This window comes from Hemitrygon akajei, chromosome 6, assembly GCF_048418815.1.
Source record: "Hemitrygon akajei chromosome 6, sHemAka1.3, whole genome shotgun sequence".
NCBI lineage: Eukaryota > Metazoa > Chordata > Chondrichthyes > Myliobatiformes > Dasyatidae > Hemitrygon > Hemitrygon akajei.
Window position 1 is genome coordinate 22369688 of NC_133129.1, and position 22959 is coordinate 22392646.

Below are 22959 nucleotides of genomic sequence, written 5' to 3' on the forward strand. Positions count from 1 at the left end.
CGCCTCTCCCTTTTCCCAACCATGATTCCCCTCTCCCTGCCCCCTTCCCACTCTCAGTCCATATCTCAGAATCAGGTTTATCATCACTCGCGTATGGCACAAAATTTTTTTTGTAACAGCAGAACTGTGCAATGCATAAAATGACTAAACCACTGAACAAGACTTGGGCTCTCTAGTTTTATATATATGTGCCTGAGACTTTGCGTGGTACAGTGCAGTAACTATCTTGTGTGTTGATATTCATCATGTTCTTTATCTCATTGTGTTTTTTTCTGTGCTGCATCGGATCCAGAGTAACAATTAATACGCACACACTCTCTCTCTCTCTCTCTCTCTCTCCCTCTCTCTCCCTCTCTCCCTCTCTCCCTCTCTCCCTCTCTCCCTCTCTCCCTCTCTCCCTCTCTCCCTCTCTCCCTCCCTCTCCCTCATCTCAGCCCAAAATGTCGACTGGATACTCCTCTCCATAGATGCTTCCTGACCCGCTAAGTTCCTTCAGCATTTTGTGTGTTGATCCACACTTCCAGCATCTGCAGAATCTCTAGTACTTAAGACATAAGACATAGGAGCAGAATGAGGCCATTTCCACTCATCATGGCTGATTTATTATCCCTGTCAACCCCAACCCCAACCCCATTCTCTTGCCTTCTTCCTGTAACCTTTAATCCCTTAACTAATCAGGAATCTATCAACTTCTATAACCAAATGATTTGGCCTCCTCTGCCATCGGTGTCAATGAATTCCACAGATTCACCAACCTCTGGCTAAAGAAACTCCTTCTCATCCTTCTATTCTGAGGCTGTGCCCTCTGGTCCGAGATTCTCCCGCTATAGGAAACATCCTCTCCATGTTCACTTTATCTAGGCCTTTCAATGAGATAACCCCCCCCCCCCCCGCCATTCTTCTAAACTCCAGTGAGTACAGGCCCAGAGCCGTCAAATGCTCCTCATGTGTTAACCCTTTCATTCCCAGAATAATTCTCGTGAATGTCCTCTGGACCCTCGACAATACCAGCACGTCTTTTCTTAGATAAGGGGTCCAAAACTGCTCATGTGTGGTCTGACCACTGCCTTATAAAGCTCCAGTAGTACATCCTTGCTTATATAGAAACAGAGAAAACCTACAGCACAATACCGGCCTTTCGGTCCACAAAACTGTGCTGAACTTGTCCTTACCTTAGAAATTACCTAGGATTACCCATAGCCCTCTATTTTTCTGAGCTCCATGTACCTGTCCAGGAGTCTCTTAAATACCCTATCGTATCTGCCTCCACAACCGTCGCTGGCAGCCCATTCAACGTACTCACCACTCCCTGCTTAAAAAAAAATTACTCCTGACACCTCCTCTGTACCTACTTCCAATCACCTTAACACTGTGTCTCTTGTGCTAGCCATTTTAGCCCTGGGAAAAAGCCTCTGACTATCCACACGATCAATGCCTCTCATTATCTTTTACACCTCTATCAGGTCATCTCTCATCCTCCGTCGCTCCAAGGAGAAAAGGTCAAGTTCACTCAACCTATTCTCATAAGGCATGCTCCCCAATCCAGGTAACATCCTTGCAAATCTCCTCTGCACCCTTCCTATGGTTTCCGTATCCTTCCTGTAGTGAGGTGACCAGAACTGAGCACAGTACACCAAGTGGGGTCTGACCAGGCTTCTATGTAGCTGCAACATTACCTCTCAGCTCCTAAACTCAATCCTACGATTGATGAAGGCCAATGCACCATATGCCTTCTTAACCACAGAGTCAACCTGCACAGCTGCTTTGAGTGTCCAATGGACTCGGACCCCAAGATCCCTCCACACTGCCAAGAGTCTTACCATTAATACTATATTCTGTCATCATATTTGACCTACCAAAATGAACCACTTCACACTTATCTGGGTTGAACTCCATCTGCCATTTCTCAGCCCAGTTTTGCATCTTATCAATGTCCCGCTGTAACCTCTGACAGCCCTCCACACTATCCACAACACCCCCAACCTTTGTGTCATCAGAAAATTTACTGACACAGAATGAAACTCCCTCTTCACTGTCTCATGACACACTCCCAAGGTTAGAGACAGAGTGAAGCTCCCTCCACCACGCCCCTTGGGGGATACACAGTTTGGGTTGCACAGAGTGTTAATATTGAACCTCCCTATTCCCAACTCTGGCTTGCCTCTTCTCTTCACCTGCCTATCACATCACCCTTGTACCCTCCTACTTCCCTTTCTCCCATGGTACTTTCGTCCCTCTCCTATCAGATTCCTTCTTCTCCATCCCTTTAGCTTTCCCACCTGGTTTCACCTATCACCGTCTCGCTAGTCCTCCCCTCCTCCCCTGCCCCCCAGCTCCACTTTTTAAATTCTGGTCTTTTCCATGTTCCTAGCCCTGATGAAGGGTCTTCGCCTGAAACATTGTCTGTCTCCATAGATGCTGCTTGACCTGCTGAGTTCCTCCAGCATTGTGTGTGTGTGTTGCTCTGCACTGTAGAAACCAGAACTAGATAGAATGCTCCAGGTCCAGCCCAACAGCATGACTTCCTAACTTTTATACTCAATGCCTTGACAGATGCAGACCCATGAATTATTACATCTGCTGTACATCTAAGCATACTGTGCAATGTGTTCACAACCAACACAACCTCAGGATATGCCGGGGCAGCCTTTAATGTTGCCCCACATGGTGCTGCCAACACACACATTCCACCCACCCTCTTTACCACTCCATCCACGTGCACAGCAAGATCCCTCTGTACATCAGTGATCATCTGCGGTGAGGATCCAACATTCACAAAAAGACAGTCAAAGTGAGTGAGCCATTTTACCCAGAACCTCTGCAGTCGAGTGGAGAGTAGTTCAAAATAGATTCCAGAGGGTAAAAGGCAAGGACTTTAAATGTCAGATTTTAAAAAAGACAATCCTTTGTCACTACCTCCTCCCATAGATGCTGTCTGGCCTGCTGAGTTCTGCCAGCATTTTGTGTTTTTAATCCTTTGTCCATTGCCTGCAATGCATCTGCCATGTATTTTTACTGATATTCCAACCGGACGACTGATCATTTGTGTGGTCCTCTTTCCCCACTCCGCCTCCCTGTCCCACCATTTGTGCTGTTGTTGGAAGTCCAGGCTGAGATCTGTGTGTGTTTGGTTTCAGGAAGAGTTACAACTTTACATTGTGGCTTTGCTGCCCCCCAGAGACCTGTGTCAGCTGGGGTGTGTCAGTCGCTACTGGAACACCATGGTCCGTGACCCACTGCTGTGGCGCTACTTTTTACTGCGAGATCTCCCTCACTGGAAATCTGTCGACTACCTGTCACTGCCCGATGCAGCCCTGCTCAGCAAACCACTCACAGATACAACGGAGCAGGATTATATGGCAACGTGAGTGAGATTCTTTTCCCCAAAACCCGCTGAATGCTCACCATCTGACCCATGGCGAATGGTAGTCCTGAAGCCTCTTCGAACAGACTTAATCTGGCTTGTCATCCCATGTAATAAGTATTATCTGTGATCAGCGTATCAGAATCAGGCTCATTATCACAAACAGCATCATAGAACACTACTACAGGCCCTTCAGTCCATCTAGTCCATGCTGAACTGTTATTGTACCTAGTCCCACCAACCTGCACCTACACCACAGCCCTCCATTCAATATTTAAGAGGAATTTGGTTAGGTTCATGATTGGAGGGGTATGGAAGGTTATGGTCCAGGTGTGGGTCAACGGGACTAGGCAGAGTCACAGTTCAGCACAGACTAGATGGGCCGAATGACTGGTTCATGTGCAGTAGTTCTCTATGACTCAGTGTTGAAACTGAACCCACATCCACCACCTCCAGTGGCAATTCATTTCATACTCTCACCTCCCTCTGGGTGAGGAGGTTCCCACTCATGTTCCCCTTAAACATTTCACCTTTCACCCTTAACCCATGACCTCTACTTGTCATTTCATCCGACCTCAGTGGAAAAAGCCTGCTTGTATTTACCCTGTCTGTGCCCCCCATAATTTAGTACACCTCAATCTAATCTCCTTTCAGACTTCTGTGTTCCAGAGAATAAGTTCCTAACCTATTCAACCTTTCCCTGTAACTCAGGTCCTCGAGTTCTGGCAAATCCATGGAAGTTTTCTCTGTACTCTTTCAATCTTATTGGCATCTTTCCTGCAGGTGGGAGACCAAAATCTGCACACGGTACTCCAAATTAGGCCTAGCCAAACTCTTACACATTTTCAACATAACATCCCAACTACTGACCCTAATACTTTGATTTATAAAGCCAATGGGTCAAAAGGAGTTTCAGCAACATCCTTGTGAATCTTCTCTTTCTCTTTAACATTTGTTATGAAATTTGTTGTTTTGTGGCAGCTTTACAACGCAAGATGCAGGTTTCACAGCCTCAGTCCCTGTCCCTCTCTGCCCTGTGTTGTGCTTGTAGACAGAGGATTCATAAACTCAGTCCCTGAACCTCTCTGCCCTGTGTTGTGATTGTAGATACAGGATTCAGAAACTCAGTCCCTGTCCCTCTCTGCCCTGTGTTGTGCTTGTAGATGCAGGATTCATAAACTCAGTCCCTGTCCCTCTCTGCCCTGTGTTGTGATTGTAGATACAGGATTCATAAACTCAGTCCCTGTCCCTCTCTGCCCTGTGTTGTGATTGTAGATACAGGATTCAGAAACTCAGTCCCTGTCCCTCTCTGCCCTGTGTTGTGATTGTAGATGCAGGATTCAGAAACTCAGTCCCTGTCCCTCTCTGCCCTGTGTTGTGATTGTAGATGCAGGATTCAGAAACTCAGTCCCTGTCCCTCTCTGCCCTGTGTTGTGATTGTAGATGCAGGATTCAGAAACTCAGTCCCTGTCCCTCTCTGCCCTGTGTTGTGATTGTAGATGCAGGATTCAGAAACTCAGTCCCTGACCCTCTCTGCCCTGTGTTGTGATTGTAGATGCAGGATTCATAAACTCAGTCCCTGTCCCTCTCTGCCCTGTGTTGTGATTGTAGATACAGGATTCAGAAACTCAGTCCCTGTCCCTCTCTGCCCTGTGTTGTGCTTGTAGATGCAGGATTCATAAACTCAGTCCCTGTCCCTCTCTGCCCTGTGTTGTGATTGTAGATACAGGATTCAGAAACTCAGTCCCTGTCCCTCTCTGCCCTGTGTTGTGATTGTAGATACAGGATTCAGAAACTCAGTCCCTGTCCCTCTCTGCCCTGTGTTGTGCTTGTAGACAGAGGATTCAGAAACTCAGTCCCTGTCCCTCTCTGCCCTGTGTTGTGATTGTAGACAGAGGATTCAGAAACTTAGTGCCATTCACTCACTCCCTGGTATTGAGCTTGTAGATGTAGGATTGGGAACCTGAGTCACTTCCCTTCACTGCCCTGCATCTTTCTTGTAGACATATGACTCAGAACCTCAGTCCCTAACCCTCACTGACATTTATCATTCTTGTTGACATAGGATTAAGATTCTCAGACCCGTCCCTCACCGCCCTGTATCGGGCTTGAAAACATTGGATTCAGAACCTCAGTCCCTGACTGCCACATATTGTGCTTGTAAAAGGATTGACCCTCAGTCCCTCCCCCTCACTGCCATGTATCGTGCTTGTAGAGATAGGGTTCAGAACCCCAGTCCCTACCCCTCACTGCCCTGTATCGTGCCAGTACACACAGGATTCAGAACCTCAGTCCCTACCCCTCACTGCCATGTATAGGTCTTGAATCTCCCAATGGGAGAGGCCGGACAGTCGCTGGTGTGTGTCCGCGTGCCACCTTTGCGGCTAGAAGAGACTGTGTACCACATGTACATGGGGTGTGCGAGGCTGCAGCCCCTTTTTGTGTATCTGCGAGAATTGCTCCTTGTCTTCTGGTTACATTTTAGCCTCACCCCATTTATATACAGTCATCCAGTAAGGAGGGGGCATGGAGGGATGAGGATGTCCTTGTTAACTTGCTCCTGGGGCTGGTTAAATCAGCCATCCTTGGGTCTTGGGAATGTGTGGCGGAGGGATCTGCCCTGGCAGACTGCCTGGCAATGTTTAAGAGGTATGTCCATGCCTGGGTAAATTGAGGGGGAACACGTGCTGCCCACGGTAACAATAGAGGCGTTCCGGGACCGTTGGACTAATCTCCATCGGGGATTAGTGCCATCATTGACAGAAATGGAAACATTTCAGTTTAATGTCGTTTGTCATAGTTGTATAGTAATTGTGTTAGTCAGTGGTTTATTATTATATTGAAAGTTGTCCTCTACTGTGCCTATTGTCTTGTTTATTATTTATTTATTAATTATTGTACTGCCCTGCACTGTTTTGTACACTTTACGTAGTCCTGTGTAGGTTTGTAGTCTAGTGTAGTTGTTGTGTTGTTCTGTGTAGTCTAGTGTAGCCTTGTGCTGTCTCACATAGTCTAGTGTAGTTTTGTGTTGTTTCATGTAGCACCAGGGTCCTGGAGGAACATTGTTTCATTTTTACTGTGTACTGTACCAGCAGTTTATGGTCGAAATGACAATAAAAAGCGACTTGACTTGTCTTATATATATTGGAGCACTGAACTTGTAATAAAAATATTTCATAAAAAATATAATAGGGAACCTATTAATTGAGAACCTCAGTCCCTGCCCCTCACTGTCTCTGTTGTGCTTGTAGGTGGAGGATTCAGAACCACAATCTCTGTCCCTCTCTGCCCCTACTGAGCTTGTAGACGTAGGACTGAAAACCTCCGTTCCTAACCCTCAGTATCCTATACTGTGTTTGTAGATGTATGTTTCACAACTTCAGTCCCAACCCGTCACCATCCGTATTGTGCTTGTAGATGCAGGATTGAGAACCTCAGTGTCTGCACTTCAGTGCCCTGTATTGTGTCTGTAGACACAGGGTTGAGAATCTCGGTCCCTGGCCCTCACTGCCCTGTATTGTGCCTGTGGACGCAGGGTTGAGAATCTCGGTCCCTGGCCCTCACTGCCCTGTATTGTGTCTGTAGACATAGGGTTGAGAATCTTGGTCCCTGGCCCTCACTGCCCTTATTGTGCCTGTGGACGCAGGGTTGAGAATCTCGGTTGTATTGTGCCTGTGGACGCAGGGTTGAGAATCTCGGTCCCTGGCCCTCACTGCCCTGTATTGTGCCTGTGGACGCAGGGTTGAGAATCTCGGTCCCTGGCCCTCACTGCCCTTATTGTGCCTGTGGACGCAGGGTTGAGAATCTCGGTCCCTGGCCCTCACTGCCCTGTATTGTGCCTGTGGACGCAGGGTTGAGAATCTCGGTCCCTGGCCCTCACTGCCCTGTATTGTGCCTGTGGACGCAGGGTTGAGAATCTCGGTCCCTGGCCCTCACTGCCCTGTATTGTGCCTGTGGACGCAGGGTTGAGAATCTCGGTCCCTGGCCCTCACTGCCCTGTATTGTGCCTGTAGACACAGGGTTGAGAATCTCGGTCCCTGGCCCTCACTGCCCTCATTGTGTCTGTAGACACAGGGTTGAGAATCTCGGTCCCTGGCCCTCACTGCCCTGTATTGTGCCTGTGGACGCAGGGTTGAGAATCTCTGTCCCTGGCCCTCACTGCCCTGTATTGTGCCTGTGGACGCAGGGTTGAGAATCTCGGTCCCTGGCCCTCACTGCTGTATATCGTGCTTGCTGTACTCGATTTGCTCGGGACAGATGACTATGCTTTTTGATTTCAGAGACTATGGTTCACTCACCTCAGGGATTCATCTTGCTGCACCAGCTTTGTCTCCGGTGTGTTTCTTCATGTTAAGAGACAGATCTGAACACTGTTCTCCATGCGCAATTTCATCAATTTCCTGTGGGCCTATGTTGCAAAACTTCCTTCCTTTAACGTTCTGAAAGAGGCATAGGCTCACACTCTCCTTACTGGTTAGTTTTTGCACCAATGTAAGTTTAAATGTATTTAATCCTGTCAAAAATACTGAGATACATTCAAAACATTGTCTTGCATACTGTTGATACAGATCAGAACATTACAACAGTGCTGATGACTGTGTTGCAATCATCGTCAATATGCAGGACAGACTGACAATAGCGTTGCAAGGTAGATGGTGAGGTGGGGAGACCATCTAATCCTACATCCCGAACAAAGGTTGTGAGAGTGTGCAACAAACTGCCAGCAAGCTCGAGTTCAATGTTTCAGCCAAGTTTGATAGGTACATGGATGGTAGGGGTATGGAGGGCTATGGTCCCGGTGCAGGTCGATGGGAGTAGTCTGTTTCAATGGTTTGGCGAGGACTAGAGGGGCCAAAGGGCCTGTTTCTGTACTGTACCTCAATATGACTATCACTCTCTCGTCTCAATGTTAAATCTTGCTTCACTTCCCACAGATACAGCCTGACCTACTGAGTTTCCAGCATTTGCTGTTCCTGTTTTAGTGATTTCCTGAGTTTTTTATTTATCTATACCTGTCTGTTTGTCTGTCTACGTACTTGGAGATGCCGTACTGAACAGGTCCTTCAGCCCAGCAAGCTGCACCACCCAGCAATTTAACCCTAGCCTAATCGATGGACAATTTACAAAGCCTGCCAACTCAGCGTGTCTTTGGACCATGGAGGCAACTGAAGCACCCAGAAGAAGGTCACCCACTCATGAGAACGCACAGACTCCTTACAGACAGCACTGGAATTGAACTCTGAACTCCGATCCCTGAGCTGTAACAACATCGCACTCTCTGCTACGCTACTGTGGCGCCATATGGACCCCGAATTTTCTGAACATTTACTTATTTTTATCCAGGATGTTCTAAGCACTTATTTACACACAGACCTTCCCAAACACTTACACAATCTCCTCGATGGAGAGAAATGGACAGTCTTCAACTTGAAACATCGACTGTCCAATTCCCTCCTGACTTCCTCTAGCTCCTTCGTGTGTTGCTCCGGATCTCCAGCATCTGCAGACTCTGATGTCTCCTCAGGTAACTGATCGTTTATCATGTTAAGATCAATCTTGTGCAGTAACCTTTTATTGGCACCGATCTATTCAATCACACACAGAGCATTCCCAGCATTTATTACCAATCCTTCTCTGCTCCGGAATTGAGGCAGGAGTGAAGAGGTCACATCTCTTCAAATCTAAGTCCTGTCCACTGCATCCACTCTGCCAACCTAAACTTTGTCACTTTCCCTTTCATAAAATAGTTTGACTCCGCCTAATTACATTAAAGTTTCTTGTAACTTGAATGCTTCCAGCACTTTTACAGTGATGGACAATAGGCTAACTGGCATGTAGTTCCCTCCTCCCTGGAGCAGGGCTAGTATATCTGCTGGTTTAGACCATAAGACATAGGAGCAGAATTGGGGTTAAATTCGTGCCACTGCTTGTAAGAAGTCACTATGTCTTATGGCCTTCTGGGTTTATGGAGTTTGTACATTCTCCCTGTGACTGTGTGGGTTTCCTCGGGGTGCTCCAGTTTCCTCCCACATTTCAGACATACAGGTTAGGGTTAGTGAGTTTCGGGCATGCTGTGTTGGTGCCATAAGCATGGGCTGCTGAGCACAATCCTCACATGATTTGACGTAAACAATGCATTTCCCTGTATGTTTTGATGTAAATGTGACAGATAAAGATCGTCTTTATCTCAATGTGTTCATCAGCACAGCACTTCTTCTTTTAAACCTTTGCGATTCTGGCTGTTATAGAGTCATCGAGTTAACGGCATGCAAACAGATCCTTCGGCCCAGCTTCTCCATACTGACTAAGGTGCACCATCCAAATTAGTCCTATCTGGCCCACGACCTCGGAGCCATTCCTATCCATTCAGCTGTCCAACTCTCTTTTCAAAGTAGTTCATGTCAAGGCAAGGAAAATTTAAAACAAACTGCAGATGCTGGAAATCTGAAATAAAAGCTTCAGATTTTGTGGCACAGATCAGGACCCAGGCATATGATTTAGTGGCCATTACAGAAAGCTGGTTGCAAGGTGGAGATGACTGGGAATTAAATATCCAAGGGTATCAGAAAATATGGAAAGATAGGCAGGAAGGCAGAGGAGGTGGGGTGGCGCTCTTGATTAGGGATGAGATTAGGGTGATTGTGAGAGACGATATTAAGATTTAAGGAGCAGAATGTTGAGTCCATCTGAGTAGAGATTAAGAATAGTAAAGGGAAAAAAAATCACTGGTGAGCATTGTCTATAGGCCACCTAATAAAAATATTGCAGTGGCAGAGGCGATTAACCAAGAAATAACTGAGGCTTGTAAGAATGGAATGGCAGTTGTCATGGGGGATTTTAACTTCTACATAGATTGGGTGAATCAGGTTCATCAAGGAAGTCTTGAAGAGGACTTCATAGAATGCATCTGTGATGGCTTTCTTGAACAGCATGTTAGTGAACCTACAAGGGAAAATACTATCTTAGCTCTAGTCCCGTGCAATGAGACAGGTAAGATTAACGATCTTGTAGTCAGGGATTCTCTTGGAAAGAGTGATCATAGTATGATTGAATTTCACATACAGATGGAGGATGAAATAGTTAGATCTAAAACTAGTGTATTATGCTTGAACAAGGGAGACTACAATGGGATGAGGAAGGAATTGTCTAATGTGGATTGGGAGCACAGGCTATTTGGTAGGACAGCTGAGGAACAGTGGAATACTTTCAATGAGATTTTTCACAGTGCTCAACAAAAGTATAATCCAGTCAAAAGTAAGGACAGTAAGTGTGGGGAGAGCCAGCCTTGGATAACTAAGGAAATAAAAGATAGTATCAAATTAAAAGCTCATGTGTACAAAGTCGCGAAGGGTAGTGGGAGACTGGAGGATTGGGAAAACTTTAAAAAGCAACAGAGAACAACTAAACAAGAAATAAGGAAAGGGAAGATAGAGTATGAAAGTAAATTAGCACAAAATATAAAAAAAAGATAGCAAAAGTTTTTATAAATATATAAAGCGGAAGAGGATGGCTAAAGTCAACCTAGGTCCCTTGGAAGATGAGAAAGGGAAATTGATATTGGGTGATAAGGAAATGGCTGAGGCATTGAACGACTATTTTGTATCAGCCTTCACGGTGGAGAATATGTCAAAGAATGATGTTATGGACGAAATGGGAGGTGAGGACCTTGATAAAATCACTGTCACTAAAGAGATAGTGATGAGCAAACTGGAGGGCCTGAAGGAAGGTAAGTCCCCTGGTCCTGATGGGATGTATCCCAGGGTGCTGAAGGAATTGGCAGAGGTTATAGTAGACGCGTTGGTAATCACTTATCAAAATTCTCTAGACTCTGGGCAGGTCCCAGCGGATTGAAAGACAGCAAATGTCACACCACTTTTTAAAAAAGGATGTAGGCAAAAGACAGGCAACTGTAAACCAGTTAGTTTAACATCTGTAGTTGGGAAAATGCTTGAAGCTATCATTAAGGAAGAAATAGTGAAACATTTAGAAAGGAGTAGTTCCATTAGACAGACGCAGCATGGATTCAGAAAGGGTAGGTCCTGTTTGACAAACTTACTGGAGTTCTTTGAGGACATAATGAGTGCAGTGGATAGAGGGGAACAGGTGGATGTCGTATACTTGGATTTCCAGAAGGTGTTCGATAAGGTGCCTCACAAGAGACTTATAAATAAGATACGGATGCATGGAGTCAGAGGAAGTGTATTGGCATGGATAGTGGATTGGTTAACCAATAGAAGGCAGAGAGTTGGTATAAATGGGAGTTTCTCCGGTTGGCAGTCAGTGGTGAATGGAATGCCGCAGGGATCGATGCTGGGCCCGCAGCTATTTACCATTTACATTGATGACTTGGAAGAGGGGACTGAGTGTAGCGTAGCAAAATTTGCTGATGACACTAAACTGAGTGGAAAAGCAAATTGTACAGAGGATGTGGAGAGTCTGCAGAAGGATATAGATAGGTTAAGTGAGTGGGCCAAGGTCTGGCAGATGGAATACAATGTTGGTAAATATGAGATCATCCAGTTTGGAAGGAATAATAGAAGAGCAGATTATTATTTAAATGGCGAAAAATTGCAACCTGCTGTTTTGCAGAGGGACTTGGGAGTGCTTGTTCATGAATTGCAAAAAGTTGGTTTGTAGGTACAACAGGTTATTAGAAGGCAAACGGAATGTTGGCCTTCACTGCTAGAGGGATTGAATTCAAGAGCAGGGAGGTCATGTTGCAACTATATAGGGTACTGGTGAGGCCGCACCTGGAGTACTGTGTGCAGTTCTGGTCTCCATACTTGAGGAAGGATATATTGGCTTTGGAGACAGTGCAGTAGAGTTTCACCAGGTTGATTCCAGGAATGAAAGGGTTATCTTATGAGGAGAGATTGAGTCGCCTGGGGCTCTGGAATTCAGACGAATGAGAGGAGATCTTATAGAAACATACAAAATTTTGAAAGGGATAGATCAGATAGAAGTAGGAAAGTTGTTTCCATTGGTAGGTGAGACTAGAACTAGGGGATATTGCCTCAAGATTCAGGGGAGAAGATTTAGGATGGAGATGAGGAGAAACTGTTTTTCCCAGAGAGTGGTGAGTCTGTGGAATTCTCTGCCCAGGGAAACAGTTGAGGCTTCTATACTAAATATATTTAAGATACAGGTTAGATAGGTTTTTACATAGTAAGGGAATTAAGGGTTATGGGGAAAAGGCAGGTAGATGGAGCTGAGTTTACGGACAGATCAGCCATGATCTTACTGAATGGCGGGGCAAGCTCGATGGGCTGGATGGCCTACTCCTGCTTCTATTTCTTATGTTCTTATGTAAATGCTGGAAACACTCAGCAGGTCAGGCAGGTTCTGCAGAAGGAGAAGCAGTGAACAGGAATATGAAGATCTATGAAACCAGCAGACAAGAAGTGGTTTGAAGTGGGCTGAAGTGATTCCCTCATTCTTAAAACTGGAAATTTATAAAACTGGTCATTTTGCCAACTAGTCATTGTTTAGAAATATTCAAAACCACCAGTTTGGCAATTCTCTTTCCAGATCACTACACCAAAATGTATTTCAAGTGTTCATCTGTTCTTCATTTTGAACATGTAGTGGTGTCTGTCTCCAACACTGCTGATGGAAAAGCGTACTATGATCCAGTAAATTAGCATAGCCTGAATGAACGACATCTGTTCAATCTGCTTTCCTTTCACCTCCTCCAACAACTAACAACAGATTCGCACAGTTAGACGGCACGGCCCACCATATCCATGTCAACCTCGGTGTCTCCTAAGCCAGTCCTATCTGCCTGCACTTAGCCCAGATCCCTACATGTACGTGCCCATTGTTGTCCTTGTAGCTGCCTCACCCACTTCTCTAGTAAGTTGTTTCAGGAGTTCATGATCCTCAGGTCCCCTTTAAACCTTTCCCCTCTCACTGTAAACCACAGTTCTTCTGTTTTAAACTCTGCTATGCTGGGAAACAGCCTGTGACCATTCGCCTTATCCATACCTTTATGATGTCAGCCCTCAGCCTCTTGCTTTTCAGGGAGAACAGTTCCAGCTTCCCCACTTCTCTCCGGACTCAAGCCCTCCAGCCCCATGGGAACTTTTTCTGCACCCTCTCTAGCTTAAGCACCCTACCCCTGAGTAACAAGAAGGAGCTGGAGGAAGAACTGATTTTAAAATTAGTGAAAGCAATTCCAAAATAAAAAAGAAATATAAAACATCGATTTGACCGAAGTTAGACACAATAAGGTATGCAGTTATGACCGCCTCATTATCCAGTACAGTGGAGATCGTGGAACGGGCACAGAGATCTGTAAGAGTTAAATCTCAGTACAACAGAGTACAGATAGGACTTCTCCCTTCAGTGTATGATGTTTGTGCCAACTATGATGCCAATTTGTGCTGTATATCTGCCTGCACATGGTCTGTTCCTGCCAGTTCATGCCTGTCTATTTTGTTCTACCTCAAAGCACTGTTGATCTGTACAACGCAGGACAAGTTTTCACTGTGGCTCAGTACATGTGACAATAATGAACCACATGTCCCTTAAACGGTGCTGTCACAGGCACCAACCACTTGTGAAAAAGACTTGCCCACACATTCCCCATAAAACTTCCCCCTCTTAAAGCTATGCCCTCTATTATTTGATACTTCAACCCCAAGGAGAGGTGGTGGTGTGGAGGTGTGTCTCTACCGAAGGAGGTGTAAGCTGCTCCTTCCTACGCTAGCCTGCAGGTCACCCCCTCTTCCCTCCTCCCCCCTCTCACCCACTCCGATCAGGGTCACGTGAATCCATGGGAGCAGGTGGTGGATGGTCGTATGAGCAGCCGGTGCAGATCACAAATCCTGGTTACGTGACCACTGACACCAGACAGACAATCCCTATTGATAATGGCTGGGGTCACCCGTCTCATAAAGACACAATATCGGGGGAGTGGTACTAAATGGGAGAATGGATCAGCTCATGATAAAATGGCAGAGCAGACTCGATGGGCCGAATGGCCGACTTCTGCTTCTTTGTCTTATGGACACTGTCCAGAAGATGGTAATGGCAAAGCACTTCTGTAGAAAAATTTGCCAAGAATAATCATGATCATGGTAATTTACCCTATTTGCCTCTCACAACTTTATATACTGCTACCTGGTCACCCATCAGTCTCTGATGCTCAGTGAAAACAATCCCAGACTGTCTAACCCGTTCTTATAGTTAATACTCTCCCATCCAGTAGCATCCCGACAGTTCAGAGGCACAGCAGTAGCAGAATACTTTGAGGGGAGGTGGTGCTGCATTGAATGAGGGCCGGATAAAAAGAAAAAGGTGTTTTGCTAGAATTGTTAAAAGCCCTGCTAAGTCCATTGCTGACAACTATCGTTCTGTGATTCACACATTGGAATGGATACATTAGCTTAGGGAAGGAGTGTGCTCTACCTGATGTTCTGGGGGTGTTGTAGGATACCTGATGTTCTGGGGGTGATGTCTGTGTACCTGATGTTCTGGGTGTGATGTAGGATACCCGATGTTCTGGGTGTGTTGTAGGATACCTGATGTTCTGGGTGTGATGTAGGATACCTGATATTCTGGGTGTGTTGTAGGATACCTGATGTTCTGGGTGTGCTGTCTGTGTACCTGATGTTCTGGGTGTGATGTAGGATACCTGATGTTCTGGGTGTGTTGTAGAGTACCTGATGTTCTGGGTGTGTTGTAGGATACCTGATGTTCTGGGTGTGATGTAGGATACCTGATGTTCTGGGTGTGATGTCTGTGTACCTGATGTTCTGGGTGTGTTGCAGGGTACCTGATGTTCTGGGTGTGATGTCCGTGTACCTGATGTTCTGGGTGTGATGTAGGATACCTGATGTTCTGGGTGTGTTGTAGAGTACCTGATGTTCTGGGTGTGTTGTAGGCTTCCTGATGTTCTGGGTGTGTTGTAGGATACCTGATGTTCTGGGTGTGATGTAGGATACCTGATGTTCTGGGTGTGTTGTAGGATACCTGATGTTCTGGGTGTGCTGTCTGTGTACCTGATGTTCTGGGTGTGATGTCTGTGAACCTGATGTTCTGGGTGTGATGTAGGATACCTGATGTTCTGGGTGTGATGTAGGATACCTGATGTTCTGGGTGTGATGTAGGATACCTGATGTTCTGGGTGTGCTGTCTGTGTACCTGATGTTCTGGGTGTGATGTAGGATACCTGATGTTCTGGGTGTGATGTAGGATACCTGATGTTCTGGGTGTGTTGCAGGATACCTGATGTTCTGGGTGTGCTGTAGGATACCTGATGTTCTGGGTGTGTTGTAGGATACCTGATGTTCTGAGTGTGTTGCAGGATACCTGATGTTCTGGGTGTGCTGTAGGATACCTGATGTTCTGGGTGTGCTGTAGGATACCTGATGTTCTGGGTGTATTGTAGGTTTCCTGATGTTCTGGGTGTGTTGTAGGATACCTGATGTTCTGGGTGTGATGTAGGATACCTGATGTTCTGGGTGTGTTGTAGGTTTCCTGATTATCTGGGTGTGTTGTAGGATACCTGATGTTCTGGGTGTGATGTCTGTGTACCTGATGTTCTGGGTGTGTTGTAGGATACCTGATGTTCTGGGTGTGATGTAGGATACCTGATGTTCTGGGTGTGATGTCTGTGTACCTGATGTTCTGAGTGTGATGTAGGATTTCTGATGTTCTGGGTGTGATGTCTGTGTACCTGATGTTCTGGGTGTGATGCAGGATTCCTGATGTTCTGGGTGTGATGTAGGATACCTGATGTTCTGGGTGTGTTGTAGGATACCTGATGTTCTGGGTGTGAACTGGGTTTCCTGATGTTCTGGGTGTGATGTCTGTGTACCTGATGTTCTGGGTGTGTTGTAGGATACCTGATGTTCTGGGTGTGATCTGGGTTTCCTGATGTTCTGGGTGTGCGGTCTGTGTATCAGATGTTCTGGGTGTGATGTAGGATACCTGATGTTCTGGGTGTGATGTAGGATACCTGATGTTCTGGGTGTGATGTAGGATACCTGATGTTCTGGGTGTGTTGTAGGCTTCCTGATGTTGTGGGTGTGATGTAGGATACCTGATGTTCTGGGTGTGATGTCTGTGTTCCTGATGTTCTGGGTGTGTTGTAGGATTCCTGATGTTCTGGGTGTGATGTAGGATTCCTGATGTTCTGGGTGTGTTGTAGGATACCTGATGTTCTGGGTGTGTTGTAGGCTTCCTGATGTTCTGGGTGTGATGTAGGATACCTGATGTTCTGGGTGTGATGTCTGTGTACCTGATGTTCTGGGTGTGTTGTAGGATTCCTGATGTTCTGGGTGTGAAGTCTGTGTACCTGATGTTCTGGGTGTGCTGTCTGTGTACCTGATGTTCTGGGTATGATGTAGGATACCTGATGTTCTGGGTGTGATGTAGGATACCTGATGTTCTGGGTGTGCGGTCTGTGTATCAGATGTTCTGGGTGTGAACTGGGTTTCCTGATGTTCTGGGTGTGATGTCTGTGTACCTGATGTTCTGGGTGTGTTGTAGGATACCTGATGTTCTAGGTGTGATCTGGGTTTCCTGATGTACTGGGTGTGCGGTCTGTGTACCAGATGTTCTGGGTGTGATGTAGGATACCTGATGTTCTGGGTGTGATGTAGGATACCTGATGTTCTGGGTGTGATGTAGGATACCTGATGTTCTGGGTGTGTTGTAGGCTTCCTGATGTTCTGGGTGTGATGTAGGATACCTGATGTTCTGGGTGTGTTGTAGGATACCTGATGTTCTGGGTGTGTTGTAGGATACCTGATGTTCTGGGTGTGTTGTTAAATTCCTGATGTTCTGGGTGTGTTGTTAAATTCCTGATGTTCTGGGTGTGATGTAGGATACCTGATGTTCTGGGTGTGTTGTAGGATACCTGATGTTCTGGGTGTGATATAGGATACCTGATGTTCTGGGTGTATTGTAGGATACCTGATGTTCTGGGTGTGTTGTAGGATACCTGTTGTTCTGGGTGTGATGTAGGATTCCTGATGTTCTGGATGTGTTGCAGGATACCTGATGTTCTGGATGTGTTGCAGGATACCTGATGTTCTGGGTGTGTTGTAGGATACCTGATGTTCTGGGTGTGATGTAGGATACCTGATGTTCTGCGTGTGCTGTAGGATACCTGATGTTCTGCGTGTGCTGTAGGATACCTGATGTTCTGGGTGTGTTGTAGGATACCTGATGTTCTGGGTGTGATGTAGGATACCTGATGTTCTGGGTGTGTTGTAGGATACCTGATGTTCTGGGTGTGATGTAGGATACCTGATGTTCTGGGTGTGTTGTAGGATACCTGATGTTCTGGGTGTGATGTGGGTTACCTGATGTTCTGGTTGTGTTGTAGGATACCTGATGTTCTGGGTGTGATGTAGGATACCTGATGTTCTGGGTGTGATGTAGGATACCTGATGTTCTGGGTGTGTTGTAGGATACCTGATGATCTGGGTGTGTTGTAGGATACCTGATGTTCTGGGTGTGTTGTAGGCTTCCTGATGTTCTGGGTGTGTTGTAGGCTTCTTGATGTTCTGGGTGTGATGTAGGATACCTGATATTCTGGGTGTGTTGTAGGATACCTGATGTTCTGGGTGTGTTGTAGGAAAACTGATGTTCTGTGTGTGCTGTCTGTGTACCTGATGTTCTGGGTGTGATGTCTGAGTACCTGATGTTCTGGGTGTGATGTCTGAGTACCTGATGTTCTGGGTGTGTTGTAGTCTTCCTGATGTTCTGGGTGTGATGTAGGATACCTGATGTTCTGGGTGTGCTGTAGGATACCTGATGTTCTGGGCGTGCTGTCGGATACCTGATGTTCTGGGTGTGTTGTAGGATACCTAATATTCTGGGTGTGTTGTAGGTTTCTTGATGTTCTGGGTGTGTTGTAGTATACCATATGTTCTGGGTGTGTTGTAGGATACCTGATGTTCTGGGTGTGATGTCTGTGTACCTGATGTTCTGGGTGTGATCTGGGTTTCCTGATGTTCTGGGTGTGATGTAGGATACCTGATGTTCTGGGTGTGATGTAGGATACCTGATGTACTGGGTGTGTTGTAGGCTTCCTGATGTTCTGGGTGTGATGTCTGTGTTCCTGATGTTCTGGGTGTGTTGTAGAATTCCTGATGTTCTGGGTGTGATGTAGGATTCCTGATGTTCTGGGTGTGTTGTAGGATACCTGATGTTCTGGGTGTGTTGTAGGCTTCCTGATGTTCTGGGTGTGATGTAGGATACCTGATGTTCTGGGTGTGATGTCTGTGTACCTGATGTTCTGGGTGTGTTGTAGGATTCCTGATGTTCTGGGTGTGATGTAGGATACCTGATGTTCTGGGTGTGATGTCTGTGTACCTGATGTTCTGGGTGTGTTGTAGGATTCCTGATGTTCTGGGTGTGATGTCTGTGTACCTGATGTTCTGGGTGTGCTGTCTGTGTACCTGATGTTCTGGGTGTGATGTAGGATTCCTGATGTTCTGGGTGTGATGTAGGATACCTGATGTTCTGGGTGTGTTGTAGGATACCTGATGTTCTGGGTGTGATCTGGGTTTCCTGATGTTCTGGGTGTGCAGTCTGTGTATCAGATGTTCTGGGTGTGATGTAGGATACCTGATGTTCTGGGTGTGATGTAGGATACCTGATGTTCTGGGTGTGATGTAGGATACCTGATGTTCTGGGTGTGTTGTAGGCTTCCTGATGTTCTGGGTGTGATGTAGGATACCTGATGTTCTGGGTGTGTTGTAGGCTTCCTGGTGTTCTGGGTGTGATGTAGGATACCTGATGTTCTGGGTGTGTTGTAGGCTTCCTGATGTTCTGGGTGTGATGTCTGTGTACCTGATGTTCTGGGTGTGATGTCTGTGTACCTGATGTTCTGGGTGTGTTGTAGGATACCTGATGTTCTGGGTGTGTTGTAGGATACCTGATGTTCTGGGTGTGATGTAGGATACCTGATGTTCTGGGTGTGATGTAGGATACCTGATGTTCTGGGTGTGATGTAGGATACCTGATGTTCTGGGTGTGTTGTAGTTTTCCTGATGTTCTGGGTGTGTTGTAGGATACCTGATGTTCTGGGTGTGATGTAGGATATCTGATGTTCTGGGTGTGTTGTAGGTTTCCTGATGTTCTGGGTGTGTTGTAGGATACCTGATGTTCTGGGTGTGATGTCTGTGTACCTGATGTGCTGGGTGTGTTGTAGGATACCTGATGTTCTGGGTGTGATGTCTGTGTACCTGATGTTCTGGGTGTGCTGTCTGTGTACCTGATGTTCTGGGTGTGATGTAGGATTCCTGATGTTCTGGGTGTGTTGTAGGATACCTGATGTTCTGGGTGTGAACTGGGTTTCCTGATGTTCTAGGTATCCTGATCTGGGTTTCCTGATGTTCTGGGTGTGTTGTAGGATACCTGATGTTCTGGGTGTGATGTAGGATACCTGATGTTCTGGGTGTGATGTAGGATACCTGATGTTCTGGGTGTGTTGTAGTTTTCCTGATGTTCTGGGTGTGTTGTAGGATACCTGATGTTCTGGGTGTGATGTAGGATATCTGATGTTCTGGGTGTGTTGTAGGTTTCCTGATGTTCTGGGTGTGTTGTAGGATACCTGATGTTCTGGGTGTGATGTCTGTGTACCTGATGTGCTGGGTGTGTTGTAGGATACCTGATGTTCTGGGTGTGATGTCTGTGTACCTGATGTTCTGGGTGTGCTGTCTGTGTACCTGATGTTCTGGGTGTGATGTAGGATTCCTGATGTTCTGGGTGTGTTGTAGGATACCTGATGTTCTGGGTGTGAACTGGGTTTCCTGATGTTCTGGGTGTGATGTAGGATACCTGATGTTCTGGGTGTGATGTAGGATACCTGATGTTCTGGGTGTGATGTAGGATACCTGATGTTCTGGGTGTGTTGTAGGCTTCCTGATGTTCTGGGTGTGATTTAGGATACCTGATGTTCTGGGTGTGTTGTAGGATACCTGATGTTCTGGGTGTGTTGTAGAATACCGGATGTTCTGGGTGTGTTGTAGGATACCTGATGTTCTGGGTGTGTTGTAGAATACCTGATGTTCTGGGTGTGTTGTTAAATTCCTGATGTTCTGGGTGTGTTGTTAAATTCCTGATGTTCTGGGTGTGTTGTTAAATTCCTGATGTTCTGGGTGTGATGTAGGATACCTGATGTTCTGGGTGTGTTGTAGGATACCTGATGTTCTGGGTGTGATGTAGGATACCTGATGTTCTGCGTGTGCTGTAGGATACCTGATGTTCTGGGTGTGATGTAGGATACCTGATGTTCTGGGTGTGATGTAGGATACCTGATGTTCTGGGTGTGTTGTAGGATACCTGATGTTCTGGGTGTGATGTAGGATACCTGATGTTCTGGGTGTGATGTAGGATACCTGATGTTCTGTGTGTGCTGTAGGATACCTGATGTTCTGGGTTTGTTGTAGGATACCTGATGTTCTGGGTGTGTTGTAGTATACCTGATGTTCTGGGTGTGTTGTAGGATACCTGATGTTCTGGGTGTGATGTCTGTGTACCTGATGTTCTGGGTGTGTTGTAGGATACCTGATGTTCTGGGTGTGATGTCTGTGTACCTGATGTTCTGGGTGTGTTGTAGGATACCTGATGTTCTGGGTGTGATGTCTGTGTACCTGATGTTCTGGGTGTGTTGTAGGATACCTGATGTTCTGGGTGTGATGTCTGTGTACCTGATGTTCTGGGTGTGTTGTAGGATACCTGATGTTCTGGGTGTGATGTCTGTGTACCTGATGTTCTGGGTGTGATAGATAGATAGATAGATAGATACTTTATTCATCCCCATGGGGAAATTCAACATTTTTTCCAATGTCCCATACACTTGTTGTAGCAAAAACTCATTACATACAATACTTAACTCAGTAATAATATGATATGCATCTAAATCACTAACTCAAAAAGCATTAATAATAGCTTTAAAAAAAAAGTTCTTAAGTCCTGGCAGTTGAATTGTAAAGCCTAATGGCATTGGGGAGTATTGACCTCTTCATCCTGTCTGAGGAGCATTGCATCGACAGTAACCTGTCGCTGAAACTGCTTCTCTGTCTCTGGATGGTGCTATGTAGAGGATGTTCAGGGTTTTCCATAATTGACCGTAGCCTACTCAGCGCCCTTCGCTCAGCTACCGATGTTAAACTCTCCAGTACTTTGCCCACGACAGAGCCCGCCTTCCTTATCAGCTTATTAAGACGTGAGGCGTCCTTCTTCTTAATGCTTCCTCCCCAACACGCCACCACAAAGAAGAGGGCGCTCTCAACAACTGACCTATAGAACATCTTCAGCATCTCACTGCAGACATTGAATGACGCCAACCTTCTAAGGAAGTACAGTTGACTCTGTGCCTTCCTGCACAAGGCATCTGTCTGTGTCTGTGTGATGTCTGTGTACCTGATGTTCTGGGTGTGTTGTAGGATACCTGATGTTCTGGGTGTGATGTCTGTGTACCTGATGTTCTGGGTGTGTTGTAGGATACCTGATGTTCTGGGTGTGATGTCTGTGTACCTGATGTTCTGGGTGTGTTGTAGGATACCTGATGTTCTGGGTGTGTTGTAGGATACCTGATGTTCTGGGTGTGATGTCTGTGTACCTGATGTTCTGGGTGTGATGTCTGTGTACCTGATGTTCTGGGTGTGTTGTAGGATACCTGATGTTCTGGGTGTGATGTCTGTGTACCTGATGTTCTGGGTGTGATGTCTGTGTACCTGATGTTCTGGGTGTGTTGTAGGATACCTGATGTTCTGTGTGTGATGTAGGATACCTGATGTTCTGTGTGTGATGTAGGATACCTGATGTTCTGGGTGTGCTGTAGGATACCTGTTCTTCTGGGTGTGCTTTAAGATACCTGATGTTCTGGGTGTGTTGTAGATTTTCTGATGTTCTGGGTGTGTTGTAGGTTTCCTGATGTTCCGGGTGTGTTGCAGGGTACCTGATGTTTATATAATTATACATTCTGGGCTTGTAGTCTCACAAGCATTTAAGGGCCATGTGTTTTTTATTTTTAGGATCTTTTGAGGTATTTTGTGTCACTGTTTTTGGGGCAAAAACCTTTCCTTATTGTGAATCCTGGAACAGGGATGTTGTGAAGCAGTTGCTCGAGCAGAGTGTGGAATTGTGAAACATCGTCCTTCAAAAGCCTCAGATATGGCTCATATTTGAGTTTGTTTTTTCTTGTGGAACCTTATTGAAGCCAGGATAGAGTTCAGCCTCTGTGTTCATATCTGATAGAGTTTAAAGTAAATTTGTTCACAAAATATGTAATTGTCACCATATCCTCTCCTGTGTTTCATTTCCTGCTGATGTTGACAGTAGATTCAAAGAAATGCATTGGGATCAATGAAAAACACACACAAGGTGCAAAAGAAGACAAAGTGTGCAACTACATACTGAATAAACAGACAGGTAGTTAATAGTATTGAGGTCATTGGTCCTTGAGTATGTTGTGATCTGAATTATTCCTCCTGATCCTGCCTTCCGCAATACATCAGCTACAAAAATCCATCTGTCACCCCTTTCGCTTTTCAATGTGCCAGTCTTCTTGTCTGGTCTTTACACCTGAAGTGCAGATACCGTGAGAGATGGCAGCAACAGTTAACAGGAAG

The 22959-nt window shown here is 45.9% G+C and overlaps 1 protein-coding gene across 2 annotated transcripts in view; it reads left to right on the forward strand.

The window, feature by feature from the left end:
• The window catches only part of fbxo4 (F-box protein 4), a 77954-nt gene that overhangs the window by 36152 nt on the left and 18843 nt on the right, over window positions 1–22959 (forward strand). For both annotated transcript variants that reach the window (XM_073047994.1, XM_073047993.1), the window contains one exon: window positions 3138–3364. In XM_073047994.1, coding sequence (XP_072904095.1) covers window positions 3138–3364 — 227 coding nt within the window. The remainder of the gene's footprint in view (window positions 1–3137; window positions 3365–22959) is intronic.